This window comes from Malania oleifera, chromosome 13 (assembly GCF_029873635.1).
Source record: "Malania oleifera isolate guangnan ecotype guangnan chromosome 13, ASM2987363v1, whole genome shotgun sequence".
Taxonomy (NCBI): Eukaryota; Viridiplantae; Streptophyta; class Magnoliopsida; order Santalales; family Ximeniaceae; genus Malania; species Malania oleifera.
The window spans coordinates 45,079,000-45,095,866 of NC_080429.1; the positions used below are offsets into that span (position 1 = coordinate 45,079,000).

At 34.0% G+C, this 16,867-nt stretch overlaps 1 protein-coding gene across 2 annotated transcripts in view; it reads right to left on the reverse strand.

Annotated features, from left to right (window-relative positions):
* Positions 1 to 4,488: 4,488 nt before the first annotated feature.
* The window catches only part of LOC131146250 (E3 ubiquitin-protein ligase CSU1), a 26,308-nt gene continuing 13,929 nt past the window's right edge, over positions 4,489 to 16,867 (reverse strand). For both annotated transcript variants that reach the window (XM_058095722.1, XM_058095723.1), the window contains exon 3: positions 4,489 to 5,350. In XM_058095722.1, coding sequence (XP_057951705.1) covers positions 4,672 to 5,350 — 679 coding nt within the window. In that variant the 3' untranslated portion in view covers positions 4,489 to 4,671. The remainder of the gene's footprint in view (positions 5,351 to 16,867) is intronic.

Genomic DNA, 16,867 nt, shown 5'->3' on the forward strand with positions numbered 1-16,867 from the left:
AGGAGTGAATGTCATGGTGATGCATCAATATAAGGAAGGTAATAGTGCGGCTAATTTTCTTACTAAAGAAGGAGAAATGGGAAACAATGTAATCTACGAAAAACAACACCTTCTACCACGTTATCTGAAAGGTATCTTTCGGATGGATAGGTGGGGTCTTGTTTCCATTCGTCGTTAGTTCATCTCTAGAGTTTCATTTGGTGTATTTCGTTTTGTTTTTTGTTATTTTTATGTTTTTATCTCCTTTGTTAGTTATGTTTAATTTTGTTTGTTCTAATTTGGTTGGTTGGTTTTATCTTGTAACCACGGTATTCCTCCACCGAAAGTGAGGGTTTACTAATAAATAATTGGAGGTGCCGCCCTCTTTTACCAAAAAAAAAATGTAGGATATATATTTTATTATTTTTTTCTAATTTTTCATGTCGATATGAATTTCTAAATATTGTTATGCCATTTCATTTTAAAATTGTAAAATTTTTAAAATGTTATTTAGCTACTTATGGTAAATTAACAGAGGTACAAGTACCTTAAAAATTAAATATCCACAATTACCATGAGATTTGATAAAATTCATTTTCTATTCTTAATTTTTTTTAAAAAAAATTGTCATATTGTTTTCTAATTTTTCAATAATTCTATAGAAAACCTAAAAAACAACAAAGATAATTTTCAGCTCGGAAAACAAGAAAATAATAAGGTATTTTTGCAATTATTTAAAAACGAGATCATTTCTAGAATCATCATTATTAGGGCCTCATTTAATTAATTAATGAGCTTTGATAAGCATTTAGGTGGTGATTATTGGCATTGTATAGAATTTTTTTTTTTTTTTTTATGATAAGCTTAGAGTTTGAACTCCATTTCTCACGTCATCATCACTAAAATTAAAATTATAGCATAAGATATAGTGAGCATAATGTTTCTTAATTTTATTTCTTATCGTATGTTGGAACTAATTATTAATTTTGTTCCTTAAGGGACATTCTTATGATTAAAATTTGAGACTTCTGCATTGAAGATCACAATTTGAATGTCACAAGATGAAGTAGTGGGAAAGAATAGAAAGGGGAATGAAAAAAGAGACGGATTGTCTCTCATTGTGTAACTCAGACCTAATATGAACTTTTAAGTTTCAATCAATAAAATGGAAAAATAAATTATTAATTATATTAACTAATCATATACCTTCAACAAGAAGAAAGATATGCTCGCTCTATGAATCCCTTATCTTGCATGTGTTTGTGAAAGAAATGCTACTCCACCATTGCCTTTTATAGAGGGGTTATTATTTGAGTTCTATGCATTCTCAGTAATTGATTGATATTATTTTAGTCATCACCCTTACTAGTATTGAATTGCCCACCCCACGTTATATTATATATGCATAATTTAATTAGTTAAATTAAAAGATTTGGTTTTTTATGCAAATAAATAGTTTAATTCTATTATATGATAATTAGTTTTTGATTTCATTCATATAAGCATAGTTTAATTTTGCACTCATCTTATGGAGAGATTGGAGCATGCAGTAATTTATTAGTTCATAAACACATTCAATTATTAATGAAACAATATCTTCAAAAAATAATGAAAAAACATATATTATTGAGGTGAAATATTTGAATCCATCTCAACCTATAGATTAGGTTAGTGCCCCCCCCCCACCCCCCCCCCCCTCTTTAACTCTTTTAAAATAAATAAATAAATGAAAGTGAAAAAAAGAAATTTCAAGAATGGTTGTCCCTTTGTAACTATTGTGATATTTTATTTTATTTTTTTCATTCATATAAGCATAGCATGACGAATGGGAGTTTTTAATGGTCAAAAGGAATTACTCTTACTAATTTCCTCCTAAAGTGTTAAGGAGTCACACGGGTACAGAGCAGAGAATATACCAAGCCTAGTCCAACTAATTATACTCATCTTTATTCAAGAAAACACTCAAGTGTCTAACCTAGTGGTCAAGTCTCATGGCTCAACAGTTCTTGACCTAACTAAAGTGAGGATGGACCCAAACAAAACAGTAAGAGAAATAATTTACATTTCGTCTGCAATAAGGATAACTTTCATCTCCATAGTACAACCAAGATCAAAGATAATACCACCCAACTATATAGCCTACAGCCAAGAAGGGGTTACACCCAAACCTCTGAGCTAAGAGATCAACACGAACTTATTCCCAAATGCTTCATTCGTGGGGCTCCCAATGTTGTCATCCAAACTCGTGTGGATTCTTATAAATAATTTTACAGTAAAATATCTCAAATACATTTATTATCAAAGTACTAATTACTTAATTACAACAATATCTCTAATATAAAAATTAACATTCTTAAAATTTCCAAAACATAAAAATATAGCAAATTAAATATTTAATCTAAATAACTCTTTCTAATCTCACTCACGCTTTCGCTGCTCCACTTTGATTTACGGAATAATAATTGGGATGAGACGACGCTCAATAATTAAAGGTTAGATTATTATCAATGTGCAGTTAAGATGAGTTTTATGGTATCATAATAAATAACATTTAATACTGTGAGTCATATTTATTTATATATAATAATCTATCTTTTAGTGATAACATGTGATACATATTCAAGCACTCAATGAGATTGAGCAATTATCCAGCACCCTACCCCTTTCGATAGGCCTACTCCGTAAGTCCCCCCAACTCAACAAGCGCTCGGACCAAAGTCCCGAAATTGAGGCGTTACGTATCACCATCCCCCTTTGCCTTGATATCACCAAACATATCCCTTATATATGCAATTAAAACAACATCGTATAATTTTACCATATCTAACATGCAACTTAATTAAATAAAAATAAACTCATGCCATACAATTTTCGTATTAAAAGTATGTATTTTTAACACAATATAATAATATTGTAAATTATCCCAAGATAAATAAACTTGGAAACATTTTAATAAAAAACTGATATAATCAAGTCCACTTACCTTTCAATTAGCTCTTCTTTGAAATTTTATATGAAAAATGAATTAAGAATTTTCTCATTTATATAGAATTGGAGGAAGGATATTTTCATAATTTTAGGAATTTCTTAAAGATTAAGAAATTAAATTATTAATTAATTAATTAATTAAAGAATAAACGAGAGAGAAGAGGGAGAGATAGAGAGGCTAGAGGGAGAGATAGAGAGGCTCGCAGGGGCACTGTGATGTGTGAAATCAATATCAGATTGAATTAAATTCAATCTGGTCACATCCTCCTTTCCTGGATATTATTTTTTTTATGATAATATCTTTTACCTTTATCCTTATATATATATATAATTTAATTAATTAATAATTTAATTTAACAATACACTTTTTCTTTTAGAACTATTACACTAATCATGTATATATATTTTTAGGATCGTTATACCCAACCCTACACGAAAGCCTAGGATACCCCTTGAAGATGTCAAGAATCTACCCCTAAGCGCTCTTCAAGGTTACTTAGTACCCATAAAGATACTAGGGGAGTTAGGATGCTCAAGTCGTGTTTTTCTAAAAAACCATTTCTCTAAAGTATTTTCGATCACATACAATTAGTCACCAAAAATCTAATGATCATACATTTTAAATTCAAGATTACCACCATCAAAACTATTCAGACTAATCACAACATTACAAAGACATATTGACCATCCCTGTCGCATCCAGATTAACCAACCATAGTTTCAATTCAATAAACATACACAAAACTGTGTTAGGATGTTTATAAACGAATAAATTTCCAATTTTCCCAAGTACCAAATTAAACCATGTATAATACATTCAATTCTTAGCGAAACAATATATATATTATTGAGGTGACATTTGGATCCATCTCAACCTACAAATTAAATTAGTATTTTTTTCCCCCCTTTTTTAACTCCTTAATTTAGTAACATAAATAAATAAATAAATAATTACTTTACAAGAACGTCTGTCCCTGATAACTATTGTAATTCTTTTTTTTTCAATTCCGTGGCATCCTAAACCCATCCCCTTCAACCCACCACAAAACCCAAGAAGATCCTCATGGATATCCACCACCCTCCCCACCCCCCCAAGAAGATCCTCACGGATCTCTCTCTTCACCAAGAGAATTTGATCCTAAAACCTCCTTTAAAAATTTAAAAAATAAAAAAGGAGTTAGGAGATGAACGACCGCACACTGGCCCGAGTTTTATTGTCAGTGTCTATCAGTCAATTTGGTGAGTGGGGACAGGCTGCAAACTCTAAGGCCAGAATCAAAGCGTAGCTAGTAGGACAAAGTGAAGAGACAAAAAAATAAAATAAAAAATTGTTCTAGCATGGAACAAGAATCAAAACAAAATGCTACGGGAAACCAAATTCACAAAATTTGTGTGAAACTCATGCTCCCAAACACACTGGGAAGGTTAAACTCAATAGTCATCAAGGGTCCGTTTCTCCTCACATATCAAGCACCATTAAACTCTGATTGAAAGATACCAACAAGATCATCAGAACTCGTAAAAAAGAATCAACAGTTGAATTGATGAAGGCTAAGTTGCACGAGCAAACCAACGTAATGATGTCTAGTGTTTATGTCACAAGAAACATGCCCATAATGAAGTACACGGACAAAAGTCATAAAAAGCACCTCAACATAGGGAACTTAATGAAAGTCACAAAACAAGCCTGGTCTAAGCACAAGCTCAAGTCTTCATAGCAGGTCTCACCAACCCCAAACCTGAGCCACTTCCCAAATGCTTGAAGTCTGTTGCTTCCAAATGATCCCCATGGCCAGCGAAGCCTGTCCCTCCTTTCTCCAAGCATACCAGAGTCCTCTCTTTACATCCCTTGTTGCACACAAGACAAACCTTATCAACAGCCACAAACTTGTCCGCACACTTCTTGCAAAAGACATGCCCGCATGAACTAAGGGCCACAAGTGACATTGTATTGGTCAGAGTGGCCTTGCAGCTCGGGCAAATAAAAGTTTTATCAAGAGAGTTGGATTTTTTCTGTTCGTTACTGCCTTCTTCTGTAAAGTAGATGGGGAAAAGGGTCTTGAGCTTCAGTTTTTCCCTCCCTTCTGGGCACAGAGTACTGGTGGAGGGTGCCTCCACTTTCACAGAAGCTTCAGGTGTTGCTGAAGGGAGCCAAAATGCTTTCATGTTTCGGAGTGCTTCCTCTTCGTATGAAGTGACCTTCACACTGTTCGCTCCATGGAATCCATTCTTATCTCGAGCGTAGTTCTTATCACTGTATTGTGGCACTGCCCCATGGTTCTGTTGATCAAATGCATCAAGCTCTCTGGCTTTCTGTAGCATTAGCTTTTCTTCCTCCTCTTCCTTGTCTTGCTTCTGTTGTGCAGCATGAGCAGCTAGCCTCCTGCAAGGGTTAAAAAAAAAAAAAACACATGTCATCAAAAGATTAAAAATATGCAATAAACTAGTAGCTAGTTAATTACACGTGGCAATGCTGGAAATTTTAGTTAAATATTGTTCCAAGGCAGCAAAGCTTCCTCATCAGAGATATCACAACATTGATGTCAATATATGGGGGCATTTGTGAACTACATTTGAGATCCCATAATAGATCTTAACCAACTGTGAAAATACTGCAATTGGGAATCCTGAAAATGTGTTCGCAAAAAGTAAAAAATGCTCAGAAAATGCGACATTCCATGTTTGGGCAAGGTTTGACCAGAGTAATTTTATGGTGCAAAATCATTCTCAAACTAGTCATCCAGAATTTGATTGGTAAAACACTTTTTCCGTGTACTTGGAAGCATGTATTTCTGGCTTTGGATTTGGATTTGGATAAAACGATGTATAAATTGTACTGAATTTCTTCCAAATCCACACAAATCCAAATCCAAGACCCGAAATACATGCTCCCAAATACTACCTTTGTGGTTACATATTGAAGTGAAACCCAAAATCATTTTAGGAGAAAAGTTGGATTCTCAAAACTTCATCCAAAGCTGATTTATGGAGATATTATATCCAAACTAAATTATTACACACAAACTTCCAGTCTTCCACTTATGCTACAGTCTTACATCACTTCCGCTTAAAGCCAAACAGACTCATAATCAGATTTGGCAAAAGCAGCTAGTCCCTTTCACAAATTGTGTGATAGGGCATGCCAATCAATAAGTAATCATGGTTCAAAAAATTACCCTATTGAAAATTGATCCCATCATCACCTAGACAACAGTGAAGTAAACCAGATAGCTAATAAAGTCAACTCTTCATATTCAAATCCCAAGTCAACCAATGGCCCAAGATTATAACTCATCAATCTTTTGTAGAAAAATTGTCCAATCAATCATATCTTTCTTTCAATACTGATGCACAACAACAAGATGCACATTTTTTCATAAGAATATCCGCTTAAAAAATAAGAGCGCCAAAAGGCTGCAACCGCAATACAATGAAGGAGAAAAGCTACAAACAGAAAATTCAAGAGCTCCCTCTAAAAATCTGAAGTATAAAGACAAAGGATCTCCAAGTGTCACTCCAAAGTCTTCCTACAGAACTCTCCTTTCCTTCAAATGCCACCCCACTCCCCTATACTGCATCACACACTCCTTTCCTCCAAAAGATATCAAAAATATAAATGAATAAAGCATAATGCATATATTTTAAAGCAAAAACTTAAATGATTTTAAGCCCAATCTTCCAATGTCATGCTGGGTTTATAAGATTAAAGCACAACATATTCTGGGCATTAGAAGTTTAAAAATTACAAAATTCATTAAGTGATCAACTAAGAACATATATATGACAGCAGTTCACACTGCCAGGTGCCCTCCAATACCATTTGCTAACACATGCACATGCAAATAAGCACACTTATAGCAACACCCTAACGCAAGGAAAAATCCTAAGCTGCATGACACAAACACCTAACAGCCCAAAAAAACTGCCATTAGATTGTCATATTATATACAAATAATAATTCCCATCCCAATCACAATTAATTAAGGATTAAATATACATCAATATACAAAGGGAACTCACCTTTAAGTATTTGACCTTCTACTCCAACATTCTTTTTATAAACAAAGAAATTTATTAAGGAAAATACCGCTTCAACAAATTATCTGCACAATATAATACAGGAAAAAGTTTATCTTGCACAATCATAATTTCAAAACTTTGGCTGATGCAATCCATGTTAACTGTAATACAAATTCGAAACTAATCACACAAGTAGTTTGCAAAGCAAAATAATCAATCCCAAACCCTAGAAAAATAAATGAATAACATATATATCAATAAATCATTGGCTGTATTCTCAAGCGATTGTGTTGGGGTTTTGCATTGTTGTAACCATGAAAATTGGTAAATATTGATGATATATAGGGTTTTGCATTGTTGTAACCATGAAAATTGGTAAATATTGATGATATATAATATATCATCAATATTTACCAATTTTCATGGTTACAACAATGCAAAACCCCAACACAACATCACCTATCAGATTTCAATAATATTATGAATATAATTTAGACTAAAATTCAACCTCTCCCTTGTTAGGGATTTATACTAAAAGACATGCTTTATGTAATCGGTTTTAGTATTTATTAATAACTTCAATTATTCCATTTTAATGAGAATCTTTGTGAGCAATGTTTGTCTGACATTATTTATTTAATGATTATGCATGTGTCTTTTATTCTATATAGTAGGTGATCTAGTATGTAGAGTACGTCTTATATACAGAAGATTAGATCATCAGTTCTTATAGAATATAAGTTTATTGTTCACAGTCTTAAATGAAATTGAACACACCATTAATAGGACTGTAGCACAAGGTTTTAATAGGTCTATCTTGACTATTGGGAATAGTACGGTTCTAACTCCTTCTGCTAGTACACTTTGTGGGAATTGAACAGGACTATCTTGGGGTAATTGCTTTTATACTGACTAAATAAAACAATTAATACCTCATGGTTATTATGAGTGCTTATGCTCTTAATTCTGATATGATTATTGGACACGTGCATATAGTGTTTATTACTTTGATTCATAGAAGAGAGATTTTTTATGGGTCAAACTACTCAGTGAGTTGGGTGGTGACATTATGTGTACAGTGAACATTAATTATTGATGGAATCCACGTCCCGGTATCAGGATTGATGATACCCCCTTGAGGAATCTTATAAGTTTCGATTGTGTCAAACCCTATAGGTGAATTTTGAATCCGACATATCAAATAAGTGAAAGGTTTCAGATTAAATTATCAGTAATTTAATTTAATAGACGAATATCTGTAATCTTTACATGGGAAGATAAACAAGCATTTAATAATAGGAGCTCGAAATTTAAATTTTAAATATGACAGGGAGTACAATTATAATTTTTTAGTGATATGAATTATAATTAATGTAATTAAGGATGAATTCGGGTCGAATTAGGAATTCTTAATTACGTGGGAAGCCCTAATCATATTTGCCTAGAGATCTCTACTGTAGCCTATATACACGCGCTCCATTCGGTAGCTAGGAGAGACGAAAAAACTCTCACAGAAGCAGACATTTTCGTGAGAGAAGAAAACCCTAGCAGCCGCTTACGAGCCCACTCTCTCAGGAGCAAGGCGTGTTCAAGGAATACAATAGAAGATTCCTGATCATCTTCAAGAGCTCGTTTCCATACTTGCAGATTCGGGATCAAATCAAACAGATCTCGCAAGTATAATCCTAATCACGTAATTAGGGAATGCATGATTTGATTTTTTTATTTTTATTTTTTTTTGTTATCAGTATGCACTACAAACGGATCTTAGGGCTATTCCGCAAGTCTTCTTAATTGGTATCAGAGCCTCGGTTGATACTGTATACAGATAATAATACCGTGTTCTTCAAAAATCGAATCAATGCATATTTAGGATAGAACGTGTGTATGCACTAACCTCTGTTTTGTTGCGTTCTATCCAGCAATTATGGTCACATGAATGTATGTTTTGTGATTGCGATTATTTATTACAAGATTTGTAGCATGTGAACTCCGGATATGGAGGCATAGGATTTTGTAATCTAATGCAGTTTCATCACACGAATGTATGTTTTGTGATTACGATTGTTTGTTACAAGATTCGTAGCATGTGAACTCCGGTTATGGAGGCATAGGATTTTGTAAATGCAGCTTCATCTGAGAAGGAGGCACAGTTGTGGTGTGTGCATAACAGTGGCGAAAAATAGGAAAAACCCTAAAACAGTTATGCGGTATTTCATTCCTTTTTTGAATTTGAATTTTAATTTGAATTTGAATTTGAGTTTGAGTTTGAATTTAAATTTGTTTTTGAATTTGAATTTGAAATTGAATTTAAATTTCAATTTGAATTTGCATGGACCCCTGCGACCTGACTAGGTAGATCAAACCTTGCCGGGGGCTGCCCCTAGGGCCCCCCTGACACTGTGTAATGACAAACAAGGATTCACAGTGTTATGATGCAAGCAGCTTGACCATAATAATCAGATATTTATTATATCATATTTCTTGTTTATATATGTTTGCTTAGCGTGTTTGTTGTTCTTGCGTTATGTCATTAGCATGTAAAATTTAGAATTTTAATGTTGGTTTATGCATGTGCAACTAGAGAATAAAATTAATTCCCAAGTTATAATACAATTTTTTTATAAAAAAATATTAAGGGAATTTGGAATTTCATTTGTTGCATGTAATTTAGTTAACAATATTGGAATATTAAATTTATTTGAATATTAAACACGTGTTTGTATCCTCATGAATTAAATAACTACGTAGGTGAGGGAATTTATTACATATAAATCCCATGGTCTCCATCACTAGTTTATAGGTGAAGTAATTAATTTTATGTGATGATATTAGTATCTTCCTCCCCATCAGATGGAATTAATTACAAACTCACCAAGTATAAACTCTAGTAATTGTTAGTGTTGGGTCACCTCTACATCTGGGGATTCACTACGGGATAATACGTCTAGTATTATGTGATGGTATACACTTAGCTATGAATAATAGTATCCTCAACATCTAAGTCACTGCTATTGTTTATAGGACCAAAGCTAAGTCAGCAATTTAATTTTGCTTGGCATAGTTACTTGTCTAGATAGTAAAATTAGTAAGTCCTCACCTATCTACACAAATGTTGAATAGTAGACAACCTCCCATCGAGGTATACTACTCACGCTGTGCTAGGTTGCTGACAAATTCTTTAAAAAAAAAAATATTGGTAGAGGGAACCATATTCTTTTAATTGAATTAAAAGTTTATTATTGCTCATCATATTTTGTTATAATATGTGATTCTCATGATTAAAATGGCTTTCAAACCCCTAGCTGTTATTCTCAAAGAAAACAAACTGGTTGGGCCTAATTATATTGACTGGAAAAGGAACTTGGATATTGTACTAACTACGGAGGAGTACAAGTATGTGCTCGTAGAGGTATGTCCACAGAAACCTGATGAAGGGGCAATCGATGAGGAAACCCAGGTTTACCGGAAGTGAATTACGGCTGAAGAGATGGTGCGGTGTCACATTTTGGCATCTATGTTGAATGTTCTGCAACATCAGCATCAGTCTATGCCTTCTGCCTATGATATAATGCAAAACCTCAAAGAAATGTTTGGGGATCAAAATCGTGCTGCTAGGCAGACTGCTAAGAAGGAACTTATGAATACTACTTCGGCATAAGGGACCCCGATAAGGGATCATGTTCTAAAGATGATTGGTCTTCTCAATGAGGTAGAGATCATTGGAGCTAAAATCGATGGGGAAACCCAGGTCGATATCGTTCTCCAGTCGCTGCCTGACTCTTTCAAGCAATTTTGCCTAAACTACAACATGAATAAGCTCTCTTACTCATTGGCAGCACTACTTAAAGAGCTTCAAGCAACTGAGGACCTCATCAGGAAATCAACTATTGCTCTTGTAACTGAGAAAGGTTCTTCTTCTAGGCCGAAAGGCTGAAAGAAGCAAAAAAAGATTTAGAAACCACAGGGAGCTCCTCCAGTAGTGCGTGGGCTGCAAGATGGAGTGAAAAAGCCTAAGGGCAAGTGTTTTCACTGTAGGCAACCAGGGCACTGGAAATCACAATGTCCAGTTTATCTGGCCAAACAGAACAACAAAGGTATATCTCATTCACTAGTAGTTGAAACATGTTTAGCAGTGATATCTACCAATATCTGGTGTGCAGATACGAGAGTCGCTAATCATATCTGCAATTCTTTGCAGGGTTCCAGCAAACCCGCTAGCTAAGTGATGGGGAGATTTACGCATTTCTGGGAGATGGCACAAGAGTGTTAGTAGTTGCGGTAGGAAATATTCGCATTTCTTTTGGTAAAGATAGGATTTTAATATTGAAAAACTCTCTTTATGTACCTTCCATTAGAAGGAATTTGATCTCAATTTCCAAGTTAGTTGATCACGGATATTCCGTTTATTTTAATAACTCAATTGTTATTCAGTTAAATAAACGTTTTATCTATTCTGGTACATTGGTGGATGGTTTTTATATTATTAATCATGTTTCTCCCACAGTGCAACTAAATGAATTGAATAACACTGATAAACTACCATGTAAGAGAAAGAAACCTCTTGAATTGAACCAAACTTATCTTTGGCACTTACGCCTAGGTCATATTAATCTGAGACGGATTTCAAGGCTGGTTCAGAATGGACCATTAGGTTCATTAAAAGTGGAGGCACTACCAGTCAGTGAATCCTGCTTAGAAGGTAAGATGACCAAGCGGTCCTTTTCGGTTAGGGCCTATGGAGCAAAAGAGGCATTAGAACTAGTTCACTCTTATTTGTGTGGCCCCATGAATATCCAAGCTAGAGGTAGCTTTGAGCATTTCGTTACTTTTATTGATGATTACTCAAGGTATGGGTATATTTATTTGATGCGCCGTAAGTCTGAATGCTTTGAGAAATTCAAGGTATTTACGGCAGAAACGGAGAAGCGTCATCAAGGTAAATGTATCAAGACACTACGATCTGATTGTGGTGGCGAGTACCTCTTAGGAGAATTTGTGGATTACTTATCAAATGAAGGAATTGAATTCCAATCATGGTTTTAAATAACGGCCGTTACGTAGCGTAACGGCCGATACATAACGGAAATCGGAGGCCCCGAAACCGATATGGGCCGATAATGCGGTTCGGAAAAAATTCACGGCCGTAACGGCTGTTACGGAGACGTAACAGCACGTAACGGCCGATACTCAATGTTACACGTCATAATAGTCCGTTACGGACCGTTACATGGCCGACAGGTCGCAGATTCGCTAAATGCTTTCTGCTGCAGGCAGCAGGCAGCAGCCCTGCTTTCCCCCTCTCCCCAGTCCCCACACCCATCTGCCATTCAAAGGGTAAAATGGAAAGTTACAAACTGACCTTGAAAATTTGTTGCCCGAAGCAATAAGAAGGCTTCGAAGCCTGAGAGTGAGCACACCGAGCAGATCTTCGCACTTTGCAGCCTTCCAGGACTCAGGAATTGCAGACTTGCAGTTGCAACAGCTTGGCGAGTCACCGGCGACAGGTGTGCAGCAGCTCCTCCGCCCCTGCGAGTCGCTGATAGCCCGTCGGCACCTTCCTCCACCAGTCGTCACAGTCGCCACCAGCCAGCCTCTCGATTTCAGCTTCGGAGCTTGGAGTCATCGCTGCTTTGTGCTTCGCAGCCTTCGCTCCTTCAAGGCTCCTCTAGGTTCCCTCGAATCCCTCCCCTCTCTCGGTCTGACTCAGCTCCCGGCTCCCAGCGTATGAGACACTCTTAACACTCAACACTGAACACCCACAGCACTTATCATTATGTTTTTTTTTTTTAAATTATATTTTGTTCTAAAATAGGTTTGTTAAATTGAATTAAAAAAAAAAGTAATTTAATAGAGTAAAAAATTAGAAATCATTAATAATTATGTAAAATAAAATTTTCTTAATTTATAAATATTTTAATTGTATTATATTTTTTGAAAGATAATTATGAAAATTAATTCCATGACATAGCAAGCAATTATTAATAGTATATAATTAATATTTTTTAAGGTTAGTAAATAATTAATATTTACCAATAATAATTGAAGCCTTTTTTATAATAATATTTGAATATCCACTACTGCATTCACCATGGTAAACAAAGCATTAAAATAATGTATGTACATAAGACATCCATGTGATGGCATTTTATATTATCTAGGCTTAATTGAGCTCCATTTTTCACCATTCTTAAAAAATTCGAAGGAATACTCTGCACAATTATTATAATATTTAGTCTTAGGATTTGCCAAACTTATAGAAATAAAATTAATTCATGGCACCAATTGGCTAACATACTAGTTATGTCAACAGGACAAAGTGGTCATTTTAATAAAGAAGATATCATATTCACTCCCATCTATTGAAAAAATATTAAATAATATTCATATTATAAAAGAAAAAAAAATTAAATAACATCTGTCACCTATTTTATGTTACATATGTATCTACTTGCCATTTCTTGAGTAGGGTGACCCTATTTATTAATATTTTTTAAGTTTTAAAACATCATTTTGACCTTAAATTTAAAATTAAGTAAAATATATGTTCACATCTATTTTTTGTTTTTAGTTATCAAATAAAGTAAAAATTGATAACTTAATAAAAAAAAAAATTACCTAATAGTTAATACATTAATAAATCTGATTTTTACTAATTACTACTGGAATTTGAAGAAAAATTTAATTTTAATCCATAGAGTGAGAAAATGGTTAAAAAATTAAATAGTCAATTTGTAATGTATGGATCTCTATCTGTGATGTTGTGATGTATATGAAAGTAGAGCAAAAATCTTTTTCACCTTTAAAATTACAATGTTAATTTCTTATAGTTATAAATGAAAATAAAATCAAGCTATAAAAAATAATGAAAATATCTTTTTAAGATTAAGGAATATATTTTTTTTGTAATAAAATATCTAGTATTTTATAATTTTTTTTATTTAAATATAAAAATAATAAACATTACTTATTATTTTTAATCAAATATTATACTTTATTTTTACGTAATAAGTATTTAAAATTAGGACTATTTAGTACTTATTATTTAATATTTACTAAATTACTAATTATATTATTCCTGTCATTGTAGAAAGGTTGAAACTTTGTATTTTCTTTATGTTTTATGTAGAGATCATCAAATTAAGTCTATCAATATGTCACGTGATAGAGGAAATGAAAACTTACCTAGTGAGGATATTGGATGGCATTTTGGTACTGCGATGGACGGTAATACACATATTATTATGTGTAAGTTATGTGGGAAGATAATCAAAGGGGGCATTACACGCTTGAAACAACACTTGGCACATAAAAAGGGTCAAGTAGCTGGATGCTCAAATGTGACCACACAAATAAGAGAACAAATGATGAAACATTTACAACAGTATGCTAAGAAGAAAAGAGATAAACAAAAAAGACAAGAAGAAGCAGAAGTCCAAATTAGAGGAGATTTTGAGAATTTGAGCAATGAAGAAGACTTAGAAGAAGAAAGTATGAGATTTGCTCGACAAGAAAGCATACGATCACAACAACAATGGGAAGAGAGACAAAGATTTCGAGCAAGAACAACTGGAAGGGGTAATATTTATGAAGAGGGAGGTGGCTCTGGTAGTGGTGCTACCAGTGGTTTTAATAGAGCAATAGCTCGATCTTGTAGTGGTCGAGAAGCTGGAGGTAGTGGACGACAATGGATCAATCCTGATGCCCCTGAAGCAAGACTAAAGGCAATAGATCCTATTTTAGAAAGAAGCAAGAGTGCGAAACAACCAAAAATCAACACAAAGTTACTGAAAGGTTTAAGAAGTAAATTAGGAAAAGCGGTTGAAAAATTCCTAATTTATAATCGGATTCCAGCGAATGTAGCTGACTCTCCATTTATGCAGCCTATGCTTAATATTGCTGCAGAGGTTGAAAAGGGGGTGAAGGGTCCATCACCCTATGAGATATCTGAAATTTATTTGGAGCAAGAGTATCAGAAATGAAAAATTATATAGCTTCTTTTGCTAGAATTTGGAAGGAGAGAGGTGTAACACTTATGTGTGATGGTTGGTCATGACCAACTAGAAAACACATTATAAACTTTTTAGTTTATTGCGATAAAGGCACCGTGTTTCATAAATCAGTTGATGCCTCTGATGTGCCAAGTAGAATAGCTGAATATTATTTCAGGTAATTTTCTAATTTTAATTGTATATGCAAATAGTATTATGGACTTGCATGTTTTTAATTAAATAGTAGTAATTATTGAATCTATAATTTCATTTCAGATTAATGGACGAGGTGGTTGAAGAAATTGGATAGGAAAATATTGTCCAAGTAGTGACTGATAATGAAGCTACAATGAAGGCAGGAGGAAAATTATTAATGCAGAAGAGGCTCAATCTCTATTTAACAGCATGTGCAGCTCATTGCATAAACCTTATTCTTGAAGATATTGGTAAGAAAAGTAACGTGAAGAAGGTCTTAGAAGATGCAAGAACAATAACCTCATTTATTTACAACCACACATGGACAGTGAATTTCATGAAGAAATTCACAAATAATAAAGAGTTACTTCGCCCTGCCATCACTCGATTTGCCACAAATTTCATTGCTTTGGAGACTATTGTCAGGAATAAACAAGCACTAAGGGAAATGTTTACATCTGATGCTTGAAAAAACTCAAGGTTTGGAATGGCAAAATCAGGCCCAGCATATGATTCAAAGAAAATTATCTTAGGCAAAGAGTTTTGGCAAAAGGCCTCTAATATAATTAAAGTGCAAGAACCCTTGGTAAAAGTTCTTAAATTGATTGATGGTGATGAAAAACCAACCATGGGCTTCATATACGAGGCAATTGATATGGTGAAGTTAGCCATTCAAAAAGATTGCCGGTTTTACAAAGACTATTGGAAAATTATTGACAACCGGTGAAGTTTTCAGTTGCACCAAGATTTGCACGCTGCTGGTAAGTGTAAATCAAATACAATTTCTTATTATTTTAACTTTTAAATTATGCATAGTTGCATTAGAAAACTATTGATTTAATATGTTTCTAAATTTAATTGTAGGGTATTTTTGAACCCACAATTTCTTTATGGTGCCCCACCCTCTCCTGAAGTTGCTAGAGAAGTCATGGATGGAGTTAAAAAAGTGATAACCAAGTTGGTACCCAATATAGATACTCAAATTCGGGCTATTAATCAAGTAAGTATTGGTTCCATTAAATTGAATAATGAATTGTTCTAGTATTTTGTAATACTTTCAAGAATAATGATTAATACATCTAATTAACTAATTATATTTCACAATCATCCTTTTTTAATTGTTGCTATATCGAGATAGGCAGGAGACTTTTGGAACCCCGTTGGCTCAAAGGGCAGTGAAACAAACAAATCCTGGTAAATATGGCTATATAGTTAAATAATGGAGAATGACTCTATTTTCTCTCTTTGTGTTCAAATTTGACTTTTGAAATATACGCTATACTAACATAAAACTCTTTTTAATTATTCATGCAGCTGAATGGTGGATTCATTATGGCTTGTGTGCTCCTGAGCTCCAAAGAATAGCAATTAGAGTTCTTAGCCAGACTACATCAGCTTCGAACTGTGAGCGTAATTGGAGCACCTTTAGCCTCATCCATACGAAAACAAGAAATAGATTAAAGTACATGAGACTACAAAAACTTGTTTTCGTACATTACAACATGAGGTTAAAGTTAAGACGTACAATGAGAAGAAACCAACGAGAAATTGAAGAGGGTTTCAATCCTATCAATTTGGACTACATTTTCGAAGAAGATGATCCTTTAAGTCAATGGTTAGAGGAGAGAGAGACACCACTACTCGACAGTCATGACAATTCAAATTGGTTAAATGAAGAAGTTGGTGGTACTACA